The 19,439-nt window shown below is 39.9% G+C and overlaps 1 protein-coding gene across 1 annotated transcript in view; it reads left to right on the forward strand.

Annotated features, from left to right (window-relative positions):
• Positions 1-19,439, forward strand: part of LOC147571554 (uncharacterized) — a 197,300-nt gene that overhangs the window by 74,676 nt on the left and 103,185 nt on the right. The window contains 2 exon segments of the mRNA XM_086696292.1: positions 11,366-11,509; positions 13,587-13,658. Coding sequence (XP_086552418.1) covers positions 11,366-11,509; positions 13,587-13,658 — 216 coding nt within the window.

Genomic DNA, 19,439 nt, shown 5'->3' on the forward strand with positions numbered 1-19,439 from the left:
CCTGATCTCAGGGAAAAGGCTCTCAGTTTTTCCCCATTGAGGATGATGTTAGCTGTGGGCTTGTCATAAATAGCTTTGATGATGTTTAAGTATGTTCCTTCTATCCCAACTTTCTCGAGGGTTTTTATTAGGAAAGGATGCTGAATTTTGTCAAATGCCTTTTCTGCATCAATTGACAGGATCATATGGTTGTTATCTTTTCTTTTATTAATGTGATGTATCACATTGATTGATTTGCAAATGTTGAACCAGCCCTGCAGCCAGGAATGAATCCCACTTGATCATGGAGAATAATTCTTTGTAGAAGCTGTTGAATTCAATTTGCTAGTATCTTATTGAGAATTTTTGCATCCATATTCATCAGGGATATTGGCCTATAGTTCTCTTTTATTACTGGGTCTCTGTCTGGTTTAGGAATCAAAGTAATACTGGCTTCATAGAATGAGTCTGGAAGTTTTCCTTCCCTTTCTATTTTTTGGAATAGCTTGAGAAGGATAGGTATTATCTCTGCTTTAAACGTCTGGTAGAACTCCCCTGGGAAGCCATCTGGTCCTGGACTCTTATTTGTTGGGAGATTTTTGATAACTGATTCAATGTCGTCGCTGGTTATGGGTCTGTTCAAGCTTTCTATTTCCTCCTGATTGAGTTTTGGAAGTGTGTGGGTGTTTAGGAATTTGTCCATTTCTTCCAGGTTGTCCAGTTTGTTGGCATATAATTTTTCATAGTATTCCCTGATAATTGCTTGTATCTCTGAGGGATTGGTTGTAATAATTCCATTTTCATTCATGATTTTATCAGTTTGGGTCCTCTCCCTTTTCTTTTTGAGAAGCCTGGCTAGAAGTTTCTCAATTTTGTTTATTTTTTCAAAAAACCAACTCTTGGTTCATTGATCTGCTCTACAGTTTTTTAGATTCTGTATTGTTTATTTCTGCTCTGATCTTTATTATTTCTCTTCTTCTTCTGGGTTTAGGCTGTCATTGCTGTTCTGCTTCTATTTCCTTTAGGTGTGCTGTTAGATTTTGTATTTGGGATTTTTCTTAATTCTTGAGATAGGCCTGGATTCCAATGTATTTTCCTCTCAGGACTGCCTTCGCTGCGTCCCAAAGCGTTTGGATTGTTGTATTTTCATTTTCGCTTGTTTCCATATATTTTTTAATTTCTTCTCTAATTGCCTGGTTGACCCACACATTCTTTAGTAGGGTGTTCTTTAACCTCCATGCTTTTGGAGGTTTTCCAGACTTTTTCCTGTGGTTGATTTCAAGCTTCATAGCATTGTGGTCTGAAAGTATGCATGGTATGATCTCAATTCTTGTATACTTATGAAGGGCTGTTTTGTGACCCAGTATGTGATCTATCTTGGAGAATGTTCCATGTGCACTCGAGAAGAAAGTATATTCTGTTGCTTTGGGATGCAGAGCTCTAAATATATCGGTCAAGTCCATCTGATCCAATGTATCATTCAGGGCCCTTGTTTCTTTATTGACCGTGTGTCTAGATGATCTGTCCATTTCTGTAAGTGGGGTGTTAAAGTCCCCTGCAACTACCACATTCTTATCAATAAGGTTGCTTATGTTTGTGAGTAATTGTTGTATATATTTGGGGGTTCCCATATTTGGCGCATAGACATTTATAATTATTAGCTCTTCCTGATGGATAGACCCTGTAATTATTATATCATGCCCTTCTTCATCTCTTGTTACAGCCTTTATTTTTTTATTTATTTATTTTTTTAAATTTTTTTTTTTTCAACGTTTATTTATTTTTGGGACAGAGAGAGACAGAGCATGAACGGGGGAGGAGCAGAGAGAGAGGGAGACACAGAATCGGAAACAGGCTCCAGGCTCTGAGCCGTCAGCCCAGAGCCCGACGCGGGGCTCGAACTCCCGGACCGCGAGATCGTGACCTGGCTGAAGTCGGACGCTTAACCGACTGCGCCACCCAGGCGCCCCTCTTGTTACAGCCTTTAATTTATTTTTTTTCTTTTTTTTTTTGTTTTTTTTTTTTTTAATTTTTTTTTTCAACGTTTTTTTTATTTATTTTTGGGACAGAGAGAGACAGAGCATGAACGGGGGAGGGGCAGAGAGAGAGGGAGACACAGAATCGGAAACAGGCTCCAGGCTCTGAGCCATCAGCCCAGAGCCCGACGCGGGGCTCGAACCCACGGACCGCGAGATCGTGACCTGGCTGAAGTCGGACGCTTAACCGACTGTGCCACCCAGGCGCCCCCAGCCTTTAATTTAAAGTCTAGTTTGTCTGATATAAGTATGGCTATTCCAGCTTTCTTTTGACTTCCAGTGGCATGATAAATACTTCTCCATCCCCTCACTCTCAATCTGAAGGTGTCCTCAGGTCTCAAATGAGTCTCTTGTAGAAAGCAAATAGATGGGTCTTGCTTTTTTATCCATTCTGATACCCTATGTCTTTTGGCGCATTTAGTCCATTTACATTCAGTCTTATTATAGAAAGATATGGGTTTAGAGTCATTGTGATGTCTGTAGGTTTCATGCTTGTAGCGATGTCTCTGGTACTTTGTCTCACAGGATCCCCCTTAGGATCTCTTGTAGGGGTGGTTTAGTGGTGACGAATTCCTTCAGTTTTTGTTTGTTTGGGAAGACCTTTATCTCTCCTTCTATTCTAAATGACAGACTTGCTGGATAAAGGATTCTCGGCTGCATATTTTTTCTGTTCATCACATTGAAGATCTCCTGCCATTCCTTTCTGGCCTGCCAAGTTTCAGAAGAGAGATCGGTCACGAGTCTTATAGGTCTCCCTCTATATGTTAGAGCACGTTTATCCCTCGCTGCTTTCAGAATTTTCTCTTTATCCTTGTATTTTGCCAGTTTCACGATGATATGTCATGTAGAAGATCGATTCAAGTTACGTCTGAAGGGACTTCTCTGTGCCTCTTGGATTTCAATGCCCTTTTCCTTCCCCAGATCAGGGAAGTTCTCAGCTATGATTTCTTCAAGTACACCTTCAGCACCTTTCCCTCTCTCTTCCTCCTCTGGAATACCAATTATGCGTAGATTATTTCTCTTTAGTGCATCACTTAGTTCTCTAGTTTTCTCCTCATACTCCTGGATTTTTTTTATCTTTTTCTCAGCTCTCTCTTTTTCCATAATTTTATCTTCTAGTGCACCTATTCTCTCCTCTGCCTCTTCAATCCGAGCCGTGGTTGTTTCCCTTTTATTTTGCAGCTTATTTATAGCATTTTTTAGCTCCTCCTGGCTGTTCCTTAGTCCCTTGATCTCTGTAGCAATACATTCTCTGCTGTCCTCTATACTGTTTTCAAGCCCAGCAATTAATTTTATGACTATTATTGTATATTCACTTTCTGTTATATTGTTTAAATCCTTTTTGATCAGTTCATTAGCTGTTGTTATTTCCTGGAGATTCTTTTGAGGGGAATTCTTCCGTTTGGTCATTTTGGACAGTCCCTGGAGTGGTGCGGGACTGCAGGGCACTTCCCCTGTGCTGTCTCGAATAACTTGCGTTGGTGGGTGGGGCCGCAGTCAGACCTGATGTCTGCCCCCAGCCCACTGCTGGGGCCACAGTCAGACTGGTGTGTACCTTCTCTTCCCCTCTCCTAGGGGCAGGATTCACTGTGGGGTGGCGTGGCCCGTCTGGGCTACTTGCACACTGCCAGGCTTATGGTGCTGGGGATCTGGCGTATTAGCTGCGGTGGATCGGCAAGGTGCACAGGGGCAGGAGGGGCAGGCTTCGCTCGCTTATCCTTCTGTGATCAGCTTTGGGAGGGGCCCTGCGGCACCGGGAGGGAGTCAGATCCGCCTCCGGTGGGATGGATCTGCAGTAGCACAACGTTGGATGTTTGCGCAGTGCAAGCAAGTTCCCTGGCAGGAACTGGTTCCCTTTGGGATTTTGGCTGGGGGATGGGCAAGGGAGATGGCACTGGCGAGCGCCTTTGTTCCCCACCAAGCTGAGCTTTGTTGTCCGGGGCTCAACAACTCTCGCTCCCATTGTCCTCCAGCCTTCCCGCTCTCTGAGCAGAGCTGTTAACTTAACTTATAACCTTCCAGATGTTAAGTCCTGCTTGCCGTCCGAACACACTCCGTCCGGCCCCTCTGCTTTTGCAAGCCAGACTCGGGGCCTCTGCTTGGCCGACAGGCTGCCCCTCTGCCCCGACTCCCTCCCGCCAGTCTGTAGCATGCACCGCCTCTCCACCCTTCCTACCCTCTTCTGTGGTTCTCTCGTCTACGCTTGGCTCTGGAGAATCCGTTCTGCTAGTCTTCTGGCAGTTTTCTGGGTTATTTAGGCAGGTGTAGGTGGAATCTAAGTGATCAGCAGGATGCGGTGAGCCCAGCGTCCTCCTACGCCACCATCTTCCCTGTAGAGGACTTTCATACTCCACTTACAGTAATGGAGAGATGACCTAGGCAGAAAATTAATAAAGAAACAACGGTCTTGAATGATACACTGGACCAGATGGACTTGACAAATATATTCAGAACTTTTTACCCAAAGCAGCAGAATACACATTCTTCTCGAGTGCACATGGAACATTCTCCAAAATAGATCACATACTGGGTCACAAAGCAACCCTAAATAAATATAAAAGGATTGAGATCATACCATGCATATTTTCAGATCACAATGCTATGAAACTTGAAATCAACCACAAGACAAAATTTGGAAAGCCTCCTAATGCATGGAGGTTAAAGAACATCCTACTAAAGAATCAGTGGGTCAATTAGGCAGTTAAAGAAGAAATTTAAAAATATACGGAAGCAAATGAAAATGAAAATATAACATTCCCAACCCTTTGGGATGCAGCAAAGGCAGTCCTAAGAGGAAAATACACTGCAATCCAGGCCTATCTCAAGAAACAAGAAAAATCCCAAATACAGAATCTACCCTCACACCTAAAGGAACTAGAAGCAGAGCAACAAAGAAACCCCAAAGCCAGCAGAAGAAGAGAAATAACAAAGATTAGAGCAGAACTAAACAATAGGGAATCCAAAAAAAACCCCCAAAAAACAAAAAACACAGTAGAACAGATCAATTAATCTAAGAGGTGGCTTTTGGAAACAATACACAAAATTGATAAAACCCTAGCCAGACTTCTCAAAAAGAAAAGAGAGAGAACCCAAATAGATAAAATCACCGATGAAAGAGGAGAGATCACAACCAACACCACAGAAATACAATTATTAGAGAATACTGTGAAAAATTATATGCCAACAAACTGGACAATCTGTAAGAAATTGGACAAATTCCTAGACACCCACACACTACCAAAACTCAAACTGGAAGAAATAGAAAATTTGAACAGACCCACAACCAGTGAAGAAATTGAATCAGTTATCAAAAATATCCCAACAAATGAGTCCCAACAAATGGGCCAGATGGCTACCCAAGGGACTTCTACCAGACATTTAAAGCAGAGTTAGTACCTATTCTTCTCAAGCTGTTCCAAACAATAGAAATGGAAGGAAGGCTTCTGGACTAATTCTATGTAGCCAGCATTACCTTGATTCCCAAACCAGACAGAGACCCCACTAAAAAGGAGAATTACAGGCCAATATCCCCGATGAACATGGATGCAAAAATTCTCAACAAGATACTAGCAAATTGAATTCAACAGTATATTAAAAGAATTATTAACCATGATCAAGTGGGATTCATTCCTGGGCTGCAGGACTGGTTCAGTATTCGCAAATCAATCAATGTGGTATATCACATCGATAGAAGAAAGGATGAGAACAATATGATCCTGTCAGTAGGTGCAGAAAAAGCATCTGACAAAATACAGCATCATTGTGTAAAAACCCTCCAGAAAGTTGGGATAGAAGGAACATATCCTAACATCATCAAATCTACATATGAAAAGCCCAAGCTAATATCATCCTCAATGGGGAAAAACTGAGAGTTTACCCCCTGAGATCAGGAATACAACAGGGATGTCTACTCTCACCACTGTTGTTTAATATAGTGTGGGAAGTCCTAGCCTCAGCAATCAGACAACAAAAGGAAATAAAAGGCATCCAAATTGGCAAAGAAGTCAAACTTTCATTTTTTGCAGATGACATGATACTCTACATGGAAAACTCAAAAGACTCCACCAAAAAACTTCTAGAACTGATACATGAATTCAGCAAAGTTGCAGGATATAAAACCTATGTACAGAAATTGGTTGCATTTCTATACAGCAAGAATGAAGCAATAGTAAGAGAAATCAAAGAATCGATCCCATTTACAATTGTATCAAGAACCATAAAATACCTAGGAATAAGTTTAACCAAAGAGGTAAAAGATCTGTATGCTGAAAACTGTAGAAAACTTATGAAAGAAATTGAAGGAGACACAAAGAATGGAAAGGCATTCCAGGCTCATGGATTGGAAGAAAAAATATTGTTAAAATGTGGATAGTACCCAAAGCAATCTACACATTCAGTGTAATCCCACTCAAAATTGCACCAGCATTCTTCTCAGAGCTAGAACAAACAATCTTTCAATTTGTAGGGAACCACACAAGACCCCGAATAGCCAAAGTAATGTTGAACAGGAAAACCAAAGTAGGAAGCATCACAATCCCAGACTTCAGCCTCTACTACAAAGCTGTAATCATCAAGACAGTATGGTATTGGCACAAAAATAGGCACATAGACCAGTGGAATAGAATACAGAACCCAGAACTGGACCCACAAATGTATGGCCAACTAATCTTTGATGAAGCAGGGAAGAGTATCCAAGGAAAAAAAGAAAGTCTCTTTAGCAAATGGTGCTGGAAGAACTGTACAGTAACATGCAGAAGAAGGAAACTGGACCACTCTCTCACACCATACACAAAAATAAACTCAAAGTGGACGAAGGGCCTAAATGTGAGACAGGAAACCATCAAAACCCTAGAGGGGAAAACAGTCAACAACCTCTTTGACCTCAGCCACAGCAACTTCTTACTTGATACGTCTCTGAAGGCAAGGGAGATAAAAGCAAAAATGAACTATTGGGACCTCATCAAGATAAAAAGTTTCTGCACAGCAAAGGAAACAATCAACAAAACTAAAAGGCAACTGATCGAATGGAAGAAGATATTTACAAATGACATGTCAGATAAAGGGCTAGTATCCAAAGTCTATAAAGAACTTACCAAGCTCAACACCCGACAAACAAACCAGTGAAGAAACGGACAGATGACGTGAGCAGACACTTTTCCAAAGAAGACATCCAGATGGCCAGCAGACACATGAAAAGATGCTCAACATCGCTCATCATTAGGGAAATACAAATCAAAACCACACTGAGATACCACCTCACACAGGTCAGAGTGGCTAAAATTAACAACTCAGGAAACAACAGATGTTGGTGAGGATGTGGAGAAATGGGAGCCCTCTTGCACTTTTGGTGGGAGTGCAAACTGGTGCAGCCTCTCTGGAAAACAGTGTAGAGGTTCCTCAAGAAATTAAAAATAGGATTACCCTACAACCCAGCAATAGCACTACTAGGAATTTATCCAAAGGATACAGGAGTGCTGATTCATAGGGGCACATGTACCCCAATGTTTATAATAGCACTATCAACAATAGCCACATTATGGAAAGAGCCAATGTCCATCCACTGATGAATGGATAAAAAAGATGTGATACACACACACACACACACACACACACACACACACAGACACATACCAGAATACTACCGGCAATGAGAAAGAATGAAATCTTGCCATTTGCAACAACATGGATGGAACTGGAGGGTATTATGTTAAGTGAAATAAGTCAGAGCAAGAGAGATATCATGTTTTCACTCATATGTAGAATTTGAGAAACTTAACCGAAGACCATGAGGGAAGGGAAGAGGAAAAAATAGTTTCAAACAAAGAGGGAGGAAGGCAAACCATAAGAGACTTCTGAATACAGAGAACAGACTGAGGATTGATGGGGAGACTGTGGGGGAGGGGAAAATGGGTGATGGGCATTGAGGAGGGTACTTGTTGGGATGAGTACTGGGTGTTGTATGTAAGCGATGAATCATGGGAATCTACTCTTAAAGCCAAGAGCACACTGTATGTTAGCTAACTTGACAATAAGTTATATTTTTAAAAAAAAGCATTCTGTCTCTCTCTCTCTCTCTCTGCCCCTCTCCCATATGCACACACTCTGTCTCTCAAAAAAAAAAAGGCAACTCATGGGGCGCCTCGGTGGCTCAGTCAGTTAAGCATCTGACTGTTGATCTCGGCTCAGGTCATGATTTCACAGTTTGTGAGCTCAAGCCCTGCATCAGGCTCCATGCAACGGTGAGAAGCCTGCTTGGGATTCCCTCTCTCTGCCCCTTCCACATGCTCTCTCTCTCTCTCTCTCACTCAAAATAAATGAATTAATTACAAAAAAAAAAAAAGCAACTCAGAGCTTATGTTCTCTACTTATGCGTTATACCATCTGACTGCCATGGCGTCAGCTCAGGCACACACACGATAATTCTTCCTCACTTCTGGCATCTGGTGATTTCCGTTTCTATTGAGCTTAGCATTCAGTTGTTTAGGCTGAAAAGTTAGGAGTCATTCTTGGTCTTTTTTTTTCCTTATGGCCCTAGCTCCACCACTTCCACTTCTCTGATTCAGTTCATCACCAAATATTATTTTTATTGATATTTTAACTCAGTATAGAGTGTGTTTTGCATTGGAAATTGAAGGGGAATCTGGCTATCGTCATTCTATATTGCCAGTTCTCTCCTTATAGGGGGCACCTGGGTGGCTCAGTCGGCTAAGCGTTCGACTTTGCCTCAGGTCATGATCATGCTGTTCATGAGCCCTGTGTCAGGCTCTGTGCTGTTTGAGCCGTTTGAGCCCTGTGTCAGGCTCTGTGCTGACAGCTCAGAGCCTGGAACCTGCTTCAGATTCTGTGTCTCCCTCTTTCTCTCTGTCCCTCACCAGCTCATGCTCTGTCTCTCTCTCTCTCTCTCTCAAAAATAAACATTCAAAAATAAAAAATAAAAACACTCATTCATGGGGTGCTTTGGTGGCTCCGTTGGTTGAGCATCCAACTCTCGATTTTGGCTCGGGTCATGGTCTCACAGTTTTGTGGGTTCAAGCCCTATGTTGGCCTCTGTGCTGACTGACAGCATGGAGCCTGCTTGGGATTCTCTCTCTCTCACTGTCTCTCTGTCCCTTCCCTGCTCTCATTCTCTCTGTCTCTCTCAAAATAGAAATAAAATAAACTTAAAAAACCCCACTCATTCAGGTTTTTGACCTTGACATTCCACCTTAGCTTTTTACAAAAGTTAAATCTCACTTTGTTAACTCCATTTGCCAAATTTCTGTTTTCATCTTGTTTACCTCTCGTAGTTTTTTTTAACTCAAGTATAATTAACATACAGTATTACATTAGTTTCAGGTGTGCAGCATAATGATTCAACCATTATTATTTTTTTTTTATTAAAAAAATTTTTTTTCAACGTTTATTTATTTTTGGGACAGAGAGAGACAGAGCATGAACGGGGGAGGGGCAGAGAGAGAGGGAGACACAGAATCGGAAACAGGCTCCAGGCTCTGAGCCATCAGCCCAGAGCCCGACGCGGGGCTCGAACTCACGGACCGCGAGATCGTGACCTGGCTGAAGTCGGGCGCTTAACCGACTGCGCCACCCAGGCGCCCCCATACCATTATTATTTTTAATTTAATATGTTTATTCTTCAAAATTCTTCTCCTTATGTTTTCTGTGACATTGTCATCTCATTTTTTCCCCACCTTATTGGCTTTTCCTCTTTTTTCTTTAAAATTGAGATATAATTGGCATATAACATTGTGTGAATTTAAGGTGTACAAAGTGTTGATTTGATACACTTATATATTGCAATACGATGACCACCATAGTGTTAACTAACAGCATCATCACATCACATAATGATCATTTCTATTTTTGTGGTGAGAACACCAAGATTTATTCTCTTAGCAACATTCAAGTATATAATATAGTATTGCTAACTATAATCACAATGCTGTGCCTTAGAAGCCCAGAACTTATTCATCTTCTAATTGTAAATTAGTACCCTTGACCAGCCTCTTCCCAATTTCCTGGTAACCACCATTCTACTCTGTTTCTGAGTTCTGCTTTCTCAGCTGTGAGACCTTATAGTATTTGTCTTTCTCTGATTTATCTGACCAAGCATAGTGCTTGTCACTCTTTTGTCCCTAATGTCAGGATTTCCTTCTTTCTCATAACTGAATAATATTCCATTGTAGACCTAGCTCTTTTTTGGTCTTGTTTGCTGGCTCCTTCTTTTCTGACTGGCTTTCATATTAGCATGATCCCAGGATCCATTCTGAGTCCCATTCTCTAAGCCTCTTCCCGAATCATCTTATTGCTTTAAATAATATTGCTGTTCTTTTGACTCCCCATGTATCTCATACTTAATATGTATAAAAAAGAATTCTTGCTGTCCATCGATCTTATTCTTTCCCTAGGCTCTCTTACCTCAGTTTTCGACACCACTGTCCACTCAGCTTCTAAGTTCTAAACCTAGGAGTTCTTCATGGCCCCAGCTTCTCATTCAATTCATCACTACATACTCTCAGTCTTGGGGCACCTGGCTGGTGCAGTTGATAAAGCGAGTGACTTTTAATCTCTGGGTTGTAAGTTTGAGCCCCACAATCAGGTGTAGAGATTGCTTAAAAATAAAATCTTAAACAAACTTAAAAAAAAATTTTTTAAATACTTTCAGTTTTATTCTCCAAACACATCCTATGTTTGTCCACTTCCGTTCTCATCACTGTTACCCTTGCTGAAGCCACTGTCATCTTTTTCTCTGAACTAGCTTCCTAACTGCTTGATCTTCCAGAGAGTCTATTCTCTATACAGTAGTAGAGTGATCTTTTTACACATTGGTAATGAGATAATTTCACTCCCTGCCCCTTAAACCTTCCGAAGGTTTTCCATTGGAATTAAAAACAAAACAAAAACAAAACAAAAAACCCCACAAAATTTCTTTCCATGGGCTGCAGTAGTAGATTGAAGAGAAAGTAAGATCCAGGGAACAATGTTCGGGGGAGATGTAGAGCAAAAGCTATTTTGGTTTCATGGTTTAATTCATGGTTTAATCAGTTGGAGTTGTTTATGAACTCAGACTTCTGTAAATCTGTAAGTCAATGAAAACGACTCTTTATATTGGTTATTCAGCAGAGGGTCACTATAAGTTCTTGAAATATTTCAGAATCCTCAAAGAAACACTAATTTTGGTGTTAAATATTTTATTGTGTTTTAATGTTTGAAAATTGGCAATCATTTATAACATATTTGTTATTCTTCTTAGCCATAAAAACCTTAGTTCCTGACTGTTCCAGGTAATAGTTTAACTGTATTAACTTCTTGGACAAGGGTGTTGTAAAACTTGTGTGTGATCTACCTTTCAGTATTGCCTGATGCTATTGAAAACCTCCATAATCTCAGCAAAGGGAAGATGAATATTTCTCACCTGTGGACCACTCTGTCTAACTTGAATAGTAACTTGAAAAAAAATGAATTCCTAGCTGCACTGAAACTAACAACAGTGGATGGTAAGTATTCCAATATTACAATTAAAAGATATATAAGACTGTCGGTCTGCCTTTTGTCAATCTTTTTTTTCCCTTGTATCTTGTACTTGGTTGATATGCCAATACATACACTTAGAACATATAAAGAAACCTCAGATTGTTTGGTTGTCCAACAGAAAAAATGTTAATATCTAATTTATTGTTACTCTAAATTGATCACATATGCATTGACTACCTTCAAGTTGTGTAATATGCAACCGGAAAATGGCATGTCCCCGTGAACACAGGGGACTGTTAGGAAATGTGAAGAGATCTATTCCCGTTTTTTTTTAATTTTTTTTTTCAACGTTTATTTATTTTTGGGACAGAGAGAGACAGAGCATGAACGGGGGAGGGGCAGAGAGAGAGGGAGACACAGAATCAGAAACAGGCTCCAGGCTCCGAGCCATCAGCCCAGAGCCTGACGCGGGGCTCGAACTCACGGACCGTGAGATCGTGACCTGGCTGAAGTCGGACGCTTAACCGACTGCGCCACCCAGGCGCCCCAGTTTCCCGTTTTTTTATTAACATGACTTCAGATATCCATACTGTAAAATAGACTTCGTGGTGGCCACCACCACTACTAAGTTAGCAAGTAAAAAAAGATTCAAACAAAACAAAAATGAGTTTACAAAGTAAAACAAAGACCGTGGACTATAATTTTTCTTAAAAAAAATTTTTAGGGGCGCCTGGGTGGTGCAGTCGGTTAAGCGTCCGACTTCAGCCAGGTCACGATCTCGCGGTCCGGGAGTTCGAGCCCCGCGTCAGGCTCTGGGCTGATGGCTCGGAGCCTGGAGCCTGTTTCCGATTCTGTGTCTCCCTCTCTCTCTGCCCCTCCCCCGTTCATGCTCTGTCTCTCTCTGTCCCAAAAATAAATAAAAACGTTGAAAAAAAAATTAAAAAAAAAATTTTTTTTTAGCATTTATTTCTGAGAGAGAGAGAGACAGAGAGAGACAGAGCAGGAGCGGGGGGAGGGGCAGAGAGAGAGGGAAACACAGAATGAGAAGCAGGTTCCAGGGTCTGGGCTGTCAGCACAGAGCCCGTTGCGGGCCTCAAACTCATGAACCATGAGATCTTGGCCTGAGCCGAAGTCGGACGCTTAACCAACTGAGCCACCCAGGCGCCTCTACAGTTTTTCAAATAAGACTATCATTTGCTGCTGATGTTCTGCATGTAGGAGACAGGTAGTACACAACCACAGGTGAACATTTCCACTCCTTCGTATTTTTCATACCTTGAAGTTACAAATGTACTATTATACTCTTTTATGTGAAATGTTTATGCAAAACTAGCCTAGTAACAAGAGCATGCTGTCTATGGTCTTTGTCAAAGAACTGTCTTTCCCTGTGAGGATTACCTACCCCTTTTTCTTCATTAAGCTCCTGTTTAAGTGAGACTGGTAATTTTGGACTTTAAGTGTGTTGGTTGTTTTGTTTATTAACATATTTGAGATGAGGAGGGTTGATGAAAATATGATACTACCTGATAATAGCGATTTTTTTCCCTCTCTTTTACTGAGACCTTTTATTGGACCTTCAGTACAACGTGATTTAATTCTTATTTTAATGCAGTGGTTTGCAAAGTTTTGAACCTTGTTATTTTTGGTTTTGTATTTATATGTGGTGCTGGTAAAGCAGTAGAATCCTTTTCTTCTAAATGAAATCTTACAGAGTCCCTCAATATATAAATCATAAAAGTTGAGTTTCTCTGAATAAAGTGGGGGAAATGACCAAGTGAACTGCTTAAGTATTTCAACAGAGCTTTAGAAACGTGAGAAAGAACGTAAGCATTCCTGACCTAGGATCCTCTTTTTGACCATGGTGTATGTTAAAAAAGGAAAAAGATGGGGGGGCGGGTGTGCCTGAATGGCTCAATCAGTTAAGCGTCCAACTCTTGATTTCAGCTCAGGTCATGATCTCACAGTCGTGGACTCGAGCCCCTTGTCTGGCTCTGTGCTGACAGGATGGAGCCTGCTTGGGATTCTCTCTCTCCCTCTCTCTCTTCCCCTCCCCCCCCCTCAAAATAAATAAATAAACTTAAAAAAATTTTTTTCTTGCAGAAGATGATGAAGTACAGATAGAAGAATTTGGACAAGTGGTAAAGGATATTCGTGATGCCTCCGTGTTAAAAGGTAACTAGTAAATTATTTGTGACTGTTCAATTTACTTTTATTGAATGGATGTCTTTGTGTTTTGTTTTTTAGAATTTCTAGTTCTGTTAATTTCTGCTTACGATGTTGGCATTGAACTGTTTTAAGGCAGGCAAAACTTGATTTTGATTAAAAGTTGGCAGCATCCATGATGAAAGAAAAAAGCCTTTTTCTGGGATGGGGCCTGTGTAAACCTATTTTAAATCCCTTTTTTTGTTGTTATTTGTGTGTGTGTGTGTGTGTGTGTGTGTGTTTTGTTCTGGACTTTATGTAAAGTCAGATACTAGCTTTACAGTTTTTCAGATATGAAAATTTTCTGTACCATTTTTAGCCTCAGACTTAGGACTCTACGCTATGTAAAGGCTTATATATTATAGAATTTCTCAGAAATCTTCTACCTTTTCCTTTAGTAGACATTCCTCATGTTCCTTTCTTTGGATTTTGTTAACATACAACAGTGACCATGTGCATTTTGGTACCATGGGTATTTCCTACCACTTCCATTTTTGCTTAAAAGTTAAAATCATAGACCTAAAACCAATGGAGATCATACTCAGGGAGTTTGTGTACTTTTCTATTGGGAAAATAAGTTTAAAACTTAATTATCACTGGTAATTTATTTGAATGACATTCAAATGACTATTTGGTCAATGAGCGCTGTCAGGAGAAGAATAACAACATAGGTATATGTTTAGGAAAATGGAAGCGGAGTCATTTCTGGGTGTAAAGAAGTAGATAGATACTTTTCAGATTTTTAAATTTTTTTTTTTCAACGTTTATTTATTTTTGGGACAGAGAGAGACAGAGCATGAACGGGGGAGGGGCAGAGAGAGAGGGAGACCCAGAATCGGAAACAGGCTCCAGGCTCTGAGCCATCAGCCCAGAGCCCGACGCGGGGCTCGAACTCACGGACCGCGAGATCGTGACCTGGCTGAAGTCGGACGCTCAACCGACTGCGCCACCCAGGCGCCCCTACATGTTTATTTAAAAACCACATTAGGGGTGCCTGGGTGGCTCAGTCGGTTGAGCGTCCAACTTTGGCTCAGGTCATGATCTCGCGGTCTGTGAGTTCGAGCCCTGCGTCCGGCTCTGTGCTGACAGCTCAGAGCCTGGAGCCTGCTTCAGATTCTGGGTCTCCCTCTCTCTCTGCCCCTCCCCCACTCATGCTCTGTCTCTCTCTGTCTCAGAAATAAACATTAAAAAAAATTTTTTTTAAAAACCACATTAGTGGGTTTCAGGGACAGGCTAATCGTAATGTACACTGATCCTACTGTTTGTCTTGGAAATCCTTATGACTTTTTGAAGCAGCCCATTCCGTAATTTTTGGACAGCTATAGAACGAGTCAATTGTTTCACATATTTGATGGAAATCCTGCCTTATAATTCCATTCCCAAACTTAACATTTGGACTCTTCCCCCTGTCAGTAGCCCTCCAGGGATGGGAGGAGAGCTCTTATATTTTCTTTCTTTTACGTTGAATCGTCTTTTCTCTGGACTCAGATTTCCCTTCAACCATTCCTCACATGGCCTATTTTTGAAACTTCTTACCAATGACTAATGACTAACTCATGGAACAACATAATATATTAAATTATACTTTCACATAAATTAGCTAATTTTAAAGGAATTTATTATATATTTCTCTTAATGAATTCTGAAAGATTATTTTTTTAGACATGTACTTTAGAAATGTGAAGAGGTTTTTGTTTGTTTGTTTGTTTTAAGGGGGGGGGTGGTCAGTCATGGATTTCCTAGTTCAGATGTTTGATATTATCATGCTAAACATAATAGGCTTTGCTGATTCTCTAAATTGGGTAAAGTGAGCTGACAGGAGCAAGGGGTGTAGGGAAAGAAAGTAGAAAGGGAAGGATTGGAGTTTGGGAGCAGTTGTGACGAATGGAGGGTATTTTTTATGAAATGGTGAGCTCGTTAATAGAATGACTAGAGAAACTTTGGCATACTTTTTTGTTCATAAAGGAATAGCCCACGCAGAACCCGGAGTTTTAACAAAATAATCTTAAGAATAAAGATAAGGGACTATAGAAAACTATAGTGGAGAATGGATTGCTCTACCTTTTTAAATGGCCACATGTGGGTAGTGGCTGCCATTTTGGACAGTGCAAAACTGGAAGAATCCATCAGTTTTACTGTTATGTTCCAAAAATTTAGATCCGTGGACTGAATTACATGTTGCATGTATATTCTCTGTGTTTGTAGCATTGAATGACATCATCGGTACATTGGAATGTATGGAGGAAAGTGATCAGTCTGGCAAGGACAACTATGCAGATGTACTTGGAAACACCAATAGAATTTATTTCACTGATAATAGTTTTCAAGAAATGCTGGATGATTCCTTGCTCGACGGTGAGTTGATTGAGCAGATAACCAGTAACTTGTAATAAAAATTTCTTCTAAAATTTTATCCAAGGTTTTAAAATATTTTACCAAATACTTAATTAATTAAATCTTAATACTTAGTTCCTAAATCCTACTGTAAATGTATTGAAATGCAATTTACTACAGATCAGATTTAGAGATCTATCTTATATTCTATATTCACGGAGGTTTAGTTATTACAATATCAAATTCCTGGATGATCTCTTGGACTGCATTGTAAACTTGGTCTGAAAGTATTTATATATATTGTCATATGGCTTTAAAATGTTTCTTTCGGGGCGCCTGGGTGGCGCAGTCGGTTAAGCGTCCGACTTCAGCCAGGTCACGATCTCGCGGTCCGGGAGTTCGAGCCCCGCGTCGGGCTCTGGGCTGATGGCTCAGAGCCTGGAGCCTGTTTCCGATTCTGTGTCTCCCTCTCTCTCTGCCCCTCCCCCGTTCATGCTCTGTCTCTCTCTGTCCCAAAAATAAATAAACGTTGAAAAAAAAAATTAAAAAAAAAATAAATAAAATGTTTCTTTCTAGAGTAATTTTATTTCAAAGTTAATCCCTTTCCTTTTATGAATTTTAGAGAGGTCCTAATAGTTGTCTAGCTTTCTTTTTCTTTTAGGTGAAAGGCTCTTTGAAAAATACAAGTTATTGTTGAACAATTAAACCGTTGGTCTATATAACATTCTGTGTAAGTGTTGATCTGGCTATTTGCTCTATTTACAAAGAATTTACCTGATCCATCCATATTCTTATCTGGGATATACCCAGATGGATTTTATCAATACTTGGAAAGCCATCTCCTGCCTTTAAATTTAACTTCAGCTAAAAAATGAGATCAGATCTGTGTCTCAGGGAAAAACTGGCAATATGCAAAGACAGTTTAGATTGTCAAAACTGATGGGGGAGGAGTGCTGGGATCTGGTGAGTAGAGGTGAGGGATGCTGCTAACCACCCTATAATGTAGAGGACAGCACTCCCCCACATAATTAGCTGGCCCCAAATGTAATTTTGCTCAGGTTGAGAAATTCTGTTTTAGAGTTATCTTGTAAAATTGCCAAACCTACTATTTTGAAAGTACTTTTTAATAGGTTAGTTATATTTTTTTTAATCCTGCTTAGATCACATTTTAAAAACTAATGTAAATATAATGTATCTTGATTCTAACCCCCTTTTGCTTCAAGGTAATACCTGTACTAGTTGTGAGTTATTCTAAACTGCTCTCTAACTGCAATGTGGTCCATCTATGCAAATGGACATATTTTGTTTCTGTCACTTGTCCCTCAAATAGATCTCTGTATCAATTTGCATTTTTGTAGAAAATGTATAGGATGAAGGGTATCACTGCACCTTGTCCTTAGGAAAAGCTCCAGAATTACATAGATAGATAGATAGATAGATAGATAGATAGATAGACAGACAGACAGACAGACAGACAGACAGGCAGGACTAAAGAAGGACAATTCAGACTAATAATTAAACATGTTATTGAATATATGAGCCTGGGGATTAAGCTGTTCTCTTAGGGATAAAGGAAGCATTTGTAACATTAGAATCTCAGCCACATTTAAGAAGCTTGGTGGAGCTTGACGAATCCATGGAGTCTAAGAAGTAAGAGGAAGATGAGTAGAGAACGTTATTCTGGAAGCTAGTGGAGGATTTTGAGAAGAAGGGAATGGTCAATGCTAAATGTTATTGAGAAATGAAGTATGTAATTTATCCATTGGTTTTCTTCCAAACTGGGTAAAATCATTATGCTGTTCCTTATGGCCTAATCTCTCTATTTAAATTTGCAGACTTTAGGAAAGAGGCTTTGTCTTCAAATCTGAAACTACCAACAGCAGATGGTAAGGACTTTATATATGTATACAAGAAAGCATTCCCTATGAAAGAGTTATTTTTTAGGATCATTGCCAGGTGCCAATGGATTCCTAGTCCATTCGTCCCACTCCAGCCAGAGTAATTGTTTTTTTTCAAAAAAGTAATCTGATTGTGTGATGTCCCCCTATTTTCAACTCTTTAAACATTTTCCATTGTTGTTAAAGATCAAAATCCTGCATGTCCTAGCTCTCTGGTATAATTTTGTACCATTACCCTTGCTTTCTGCATTTTCTTTCATTTCCTTCGAAATCCAACTACAAAGCTTTTGCGTATTTTGTTCCCTGGAATAGGTTTCCCTGACACTCTTTGCCTAGTTAATGTTTACTCATCTTTCAAATGAGTGATGGGGTGCCTGGGTGACTCAGTTGGTTAAGTGTCTCACTTTGGCTCAGGTCATGATGTCGTAGTCTGTGAGTTTGAGCTCTGTGCTGAGCTTCGTGCTGACAGCTCAGAGCATGGAGCCTGCTTCAGATTCTGTGTCTCCTTCTCTGTCTCAAAAATAGACATTAAAAAAAAAAATTGAATGAATGTCAATTTCCTCTAGGGAGCCTGTCATTATCTGGTAGTCGAGGTCAGCTTCTTTTATTATAAGCTTTCATTAAACTATGTCTTTTTCATAGCATTTACTTCATACTATAAATACCCATTAATATTTTTTTAAATGACACTAGAAATGCTCAATATATTTTAGCTTATAAAGTGACAAAAGTAGGAGCATCTGACTGGTTCAGTTGGTAGAACATGCAACTCTTGACCTCAGGGTCATGAGTTCAAGCCCCATGTTGGGTGTAGAGCTTACTTAGGAAAAAAAGTAGCAAAAATATTAGAGAACTTTGAATTATCTTAATTCATTAAGACCAAAATAATATAATTTCTCATTAAATTTTTTTATTTGAGTACGGTGGACACACAATGTTATATTCGTTTCAGGTGTAGTGATTATACATTTTGCTATGCTCACCACAAACATAGCCATTTGTCACCATACAACAATATTACAGTATCACTGACTATATTCCCTTTCCTGTGCCTTTTATTCCCATGACATAGTCATTACATTCCTGGAAACCCGTATCTCCTACTCCCCTTTACCCATTTTACCCATTATCCCCCCTTCTCTCTGGCCACCATCAGTTTGTTCCTGTATTTTTAGGTCTGATTTTGCTTTTCTTTTTTTTTTATTTGTTTTTTAGATTCCACCTATGAGTGCAATCATATGGTGTTTGTCTTTCTCAGTCTGACATATTTCACTTAGTATAATACCCTCTAGGTCCATCCATGTTGTTGCAAATGGCAAAAAAACAATCTCATTCTTTTCCATGGTTGTGTCAAATTCCATAATATACCACCTCTTTATTCATTCACCTATTGATAGATAGTTGAGATACTTCCATATCATGGCTATTGTAAATAATGCTGCAATAAACATATAGGGGTGCATATACCTTTTTGAATTAGTGTTTTTGTTCTCTTTGGGTAAATACCCAGTAGTGGAAT

The sequence above is a fragment of the Puma concolor genome, unplaced genomic scaffold, assembly GCF_028749965.1.
Source record: "Puma concolor isolate L17-30 unplaced genomic scaffold, mPumCon1.1.hap2 unalloc_scaffold_22, whole genome shotgun sequence".
Taxonomy (NCBI): domain Eukaryota; kingdom Metazoa; phylum Chordata; class Mammalia; order Carnivora; family Felidae; genus Puma; species Puma concolor.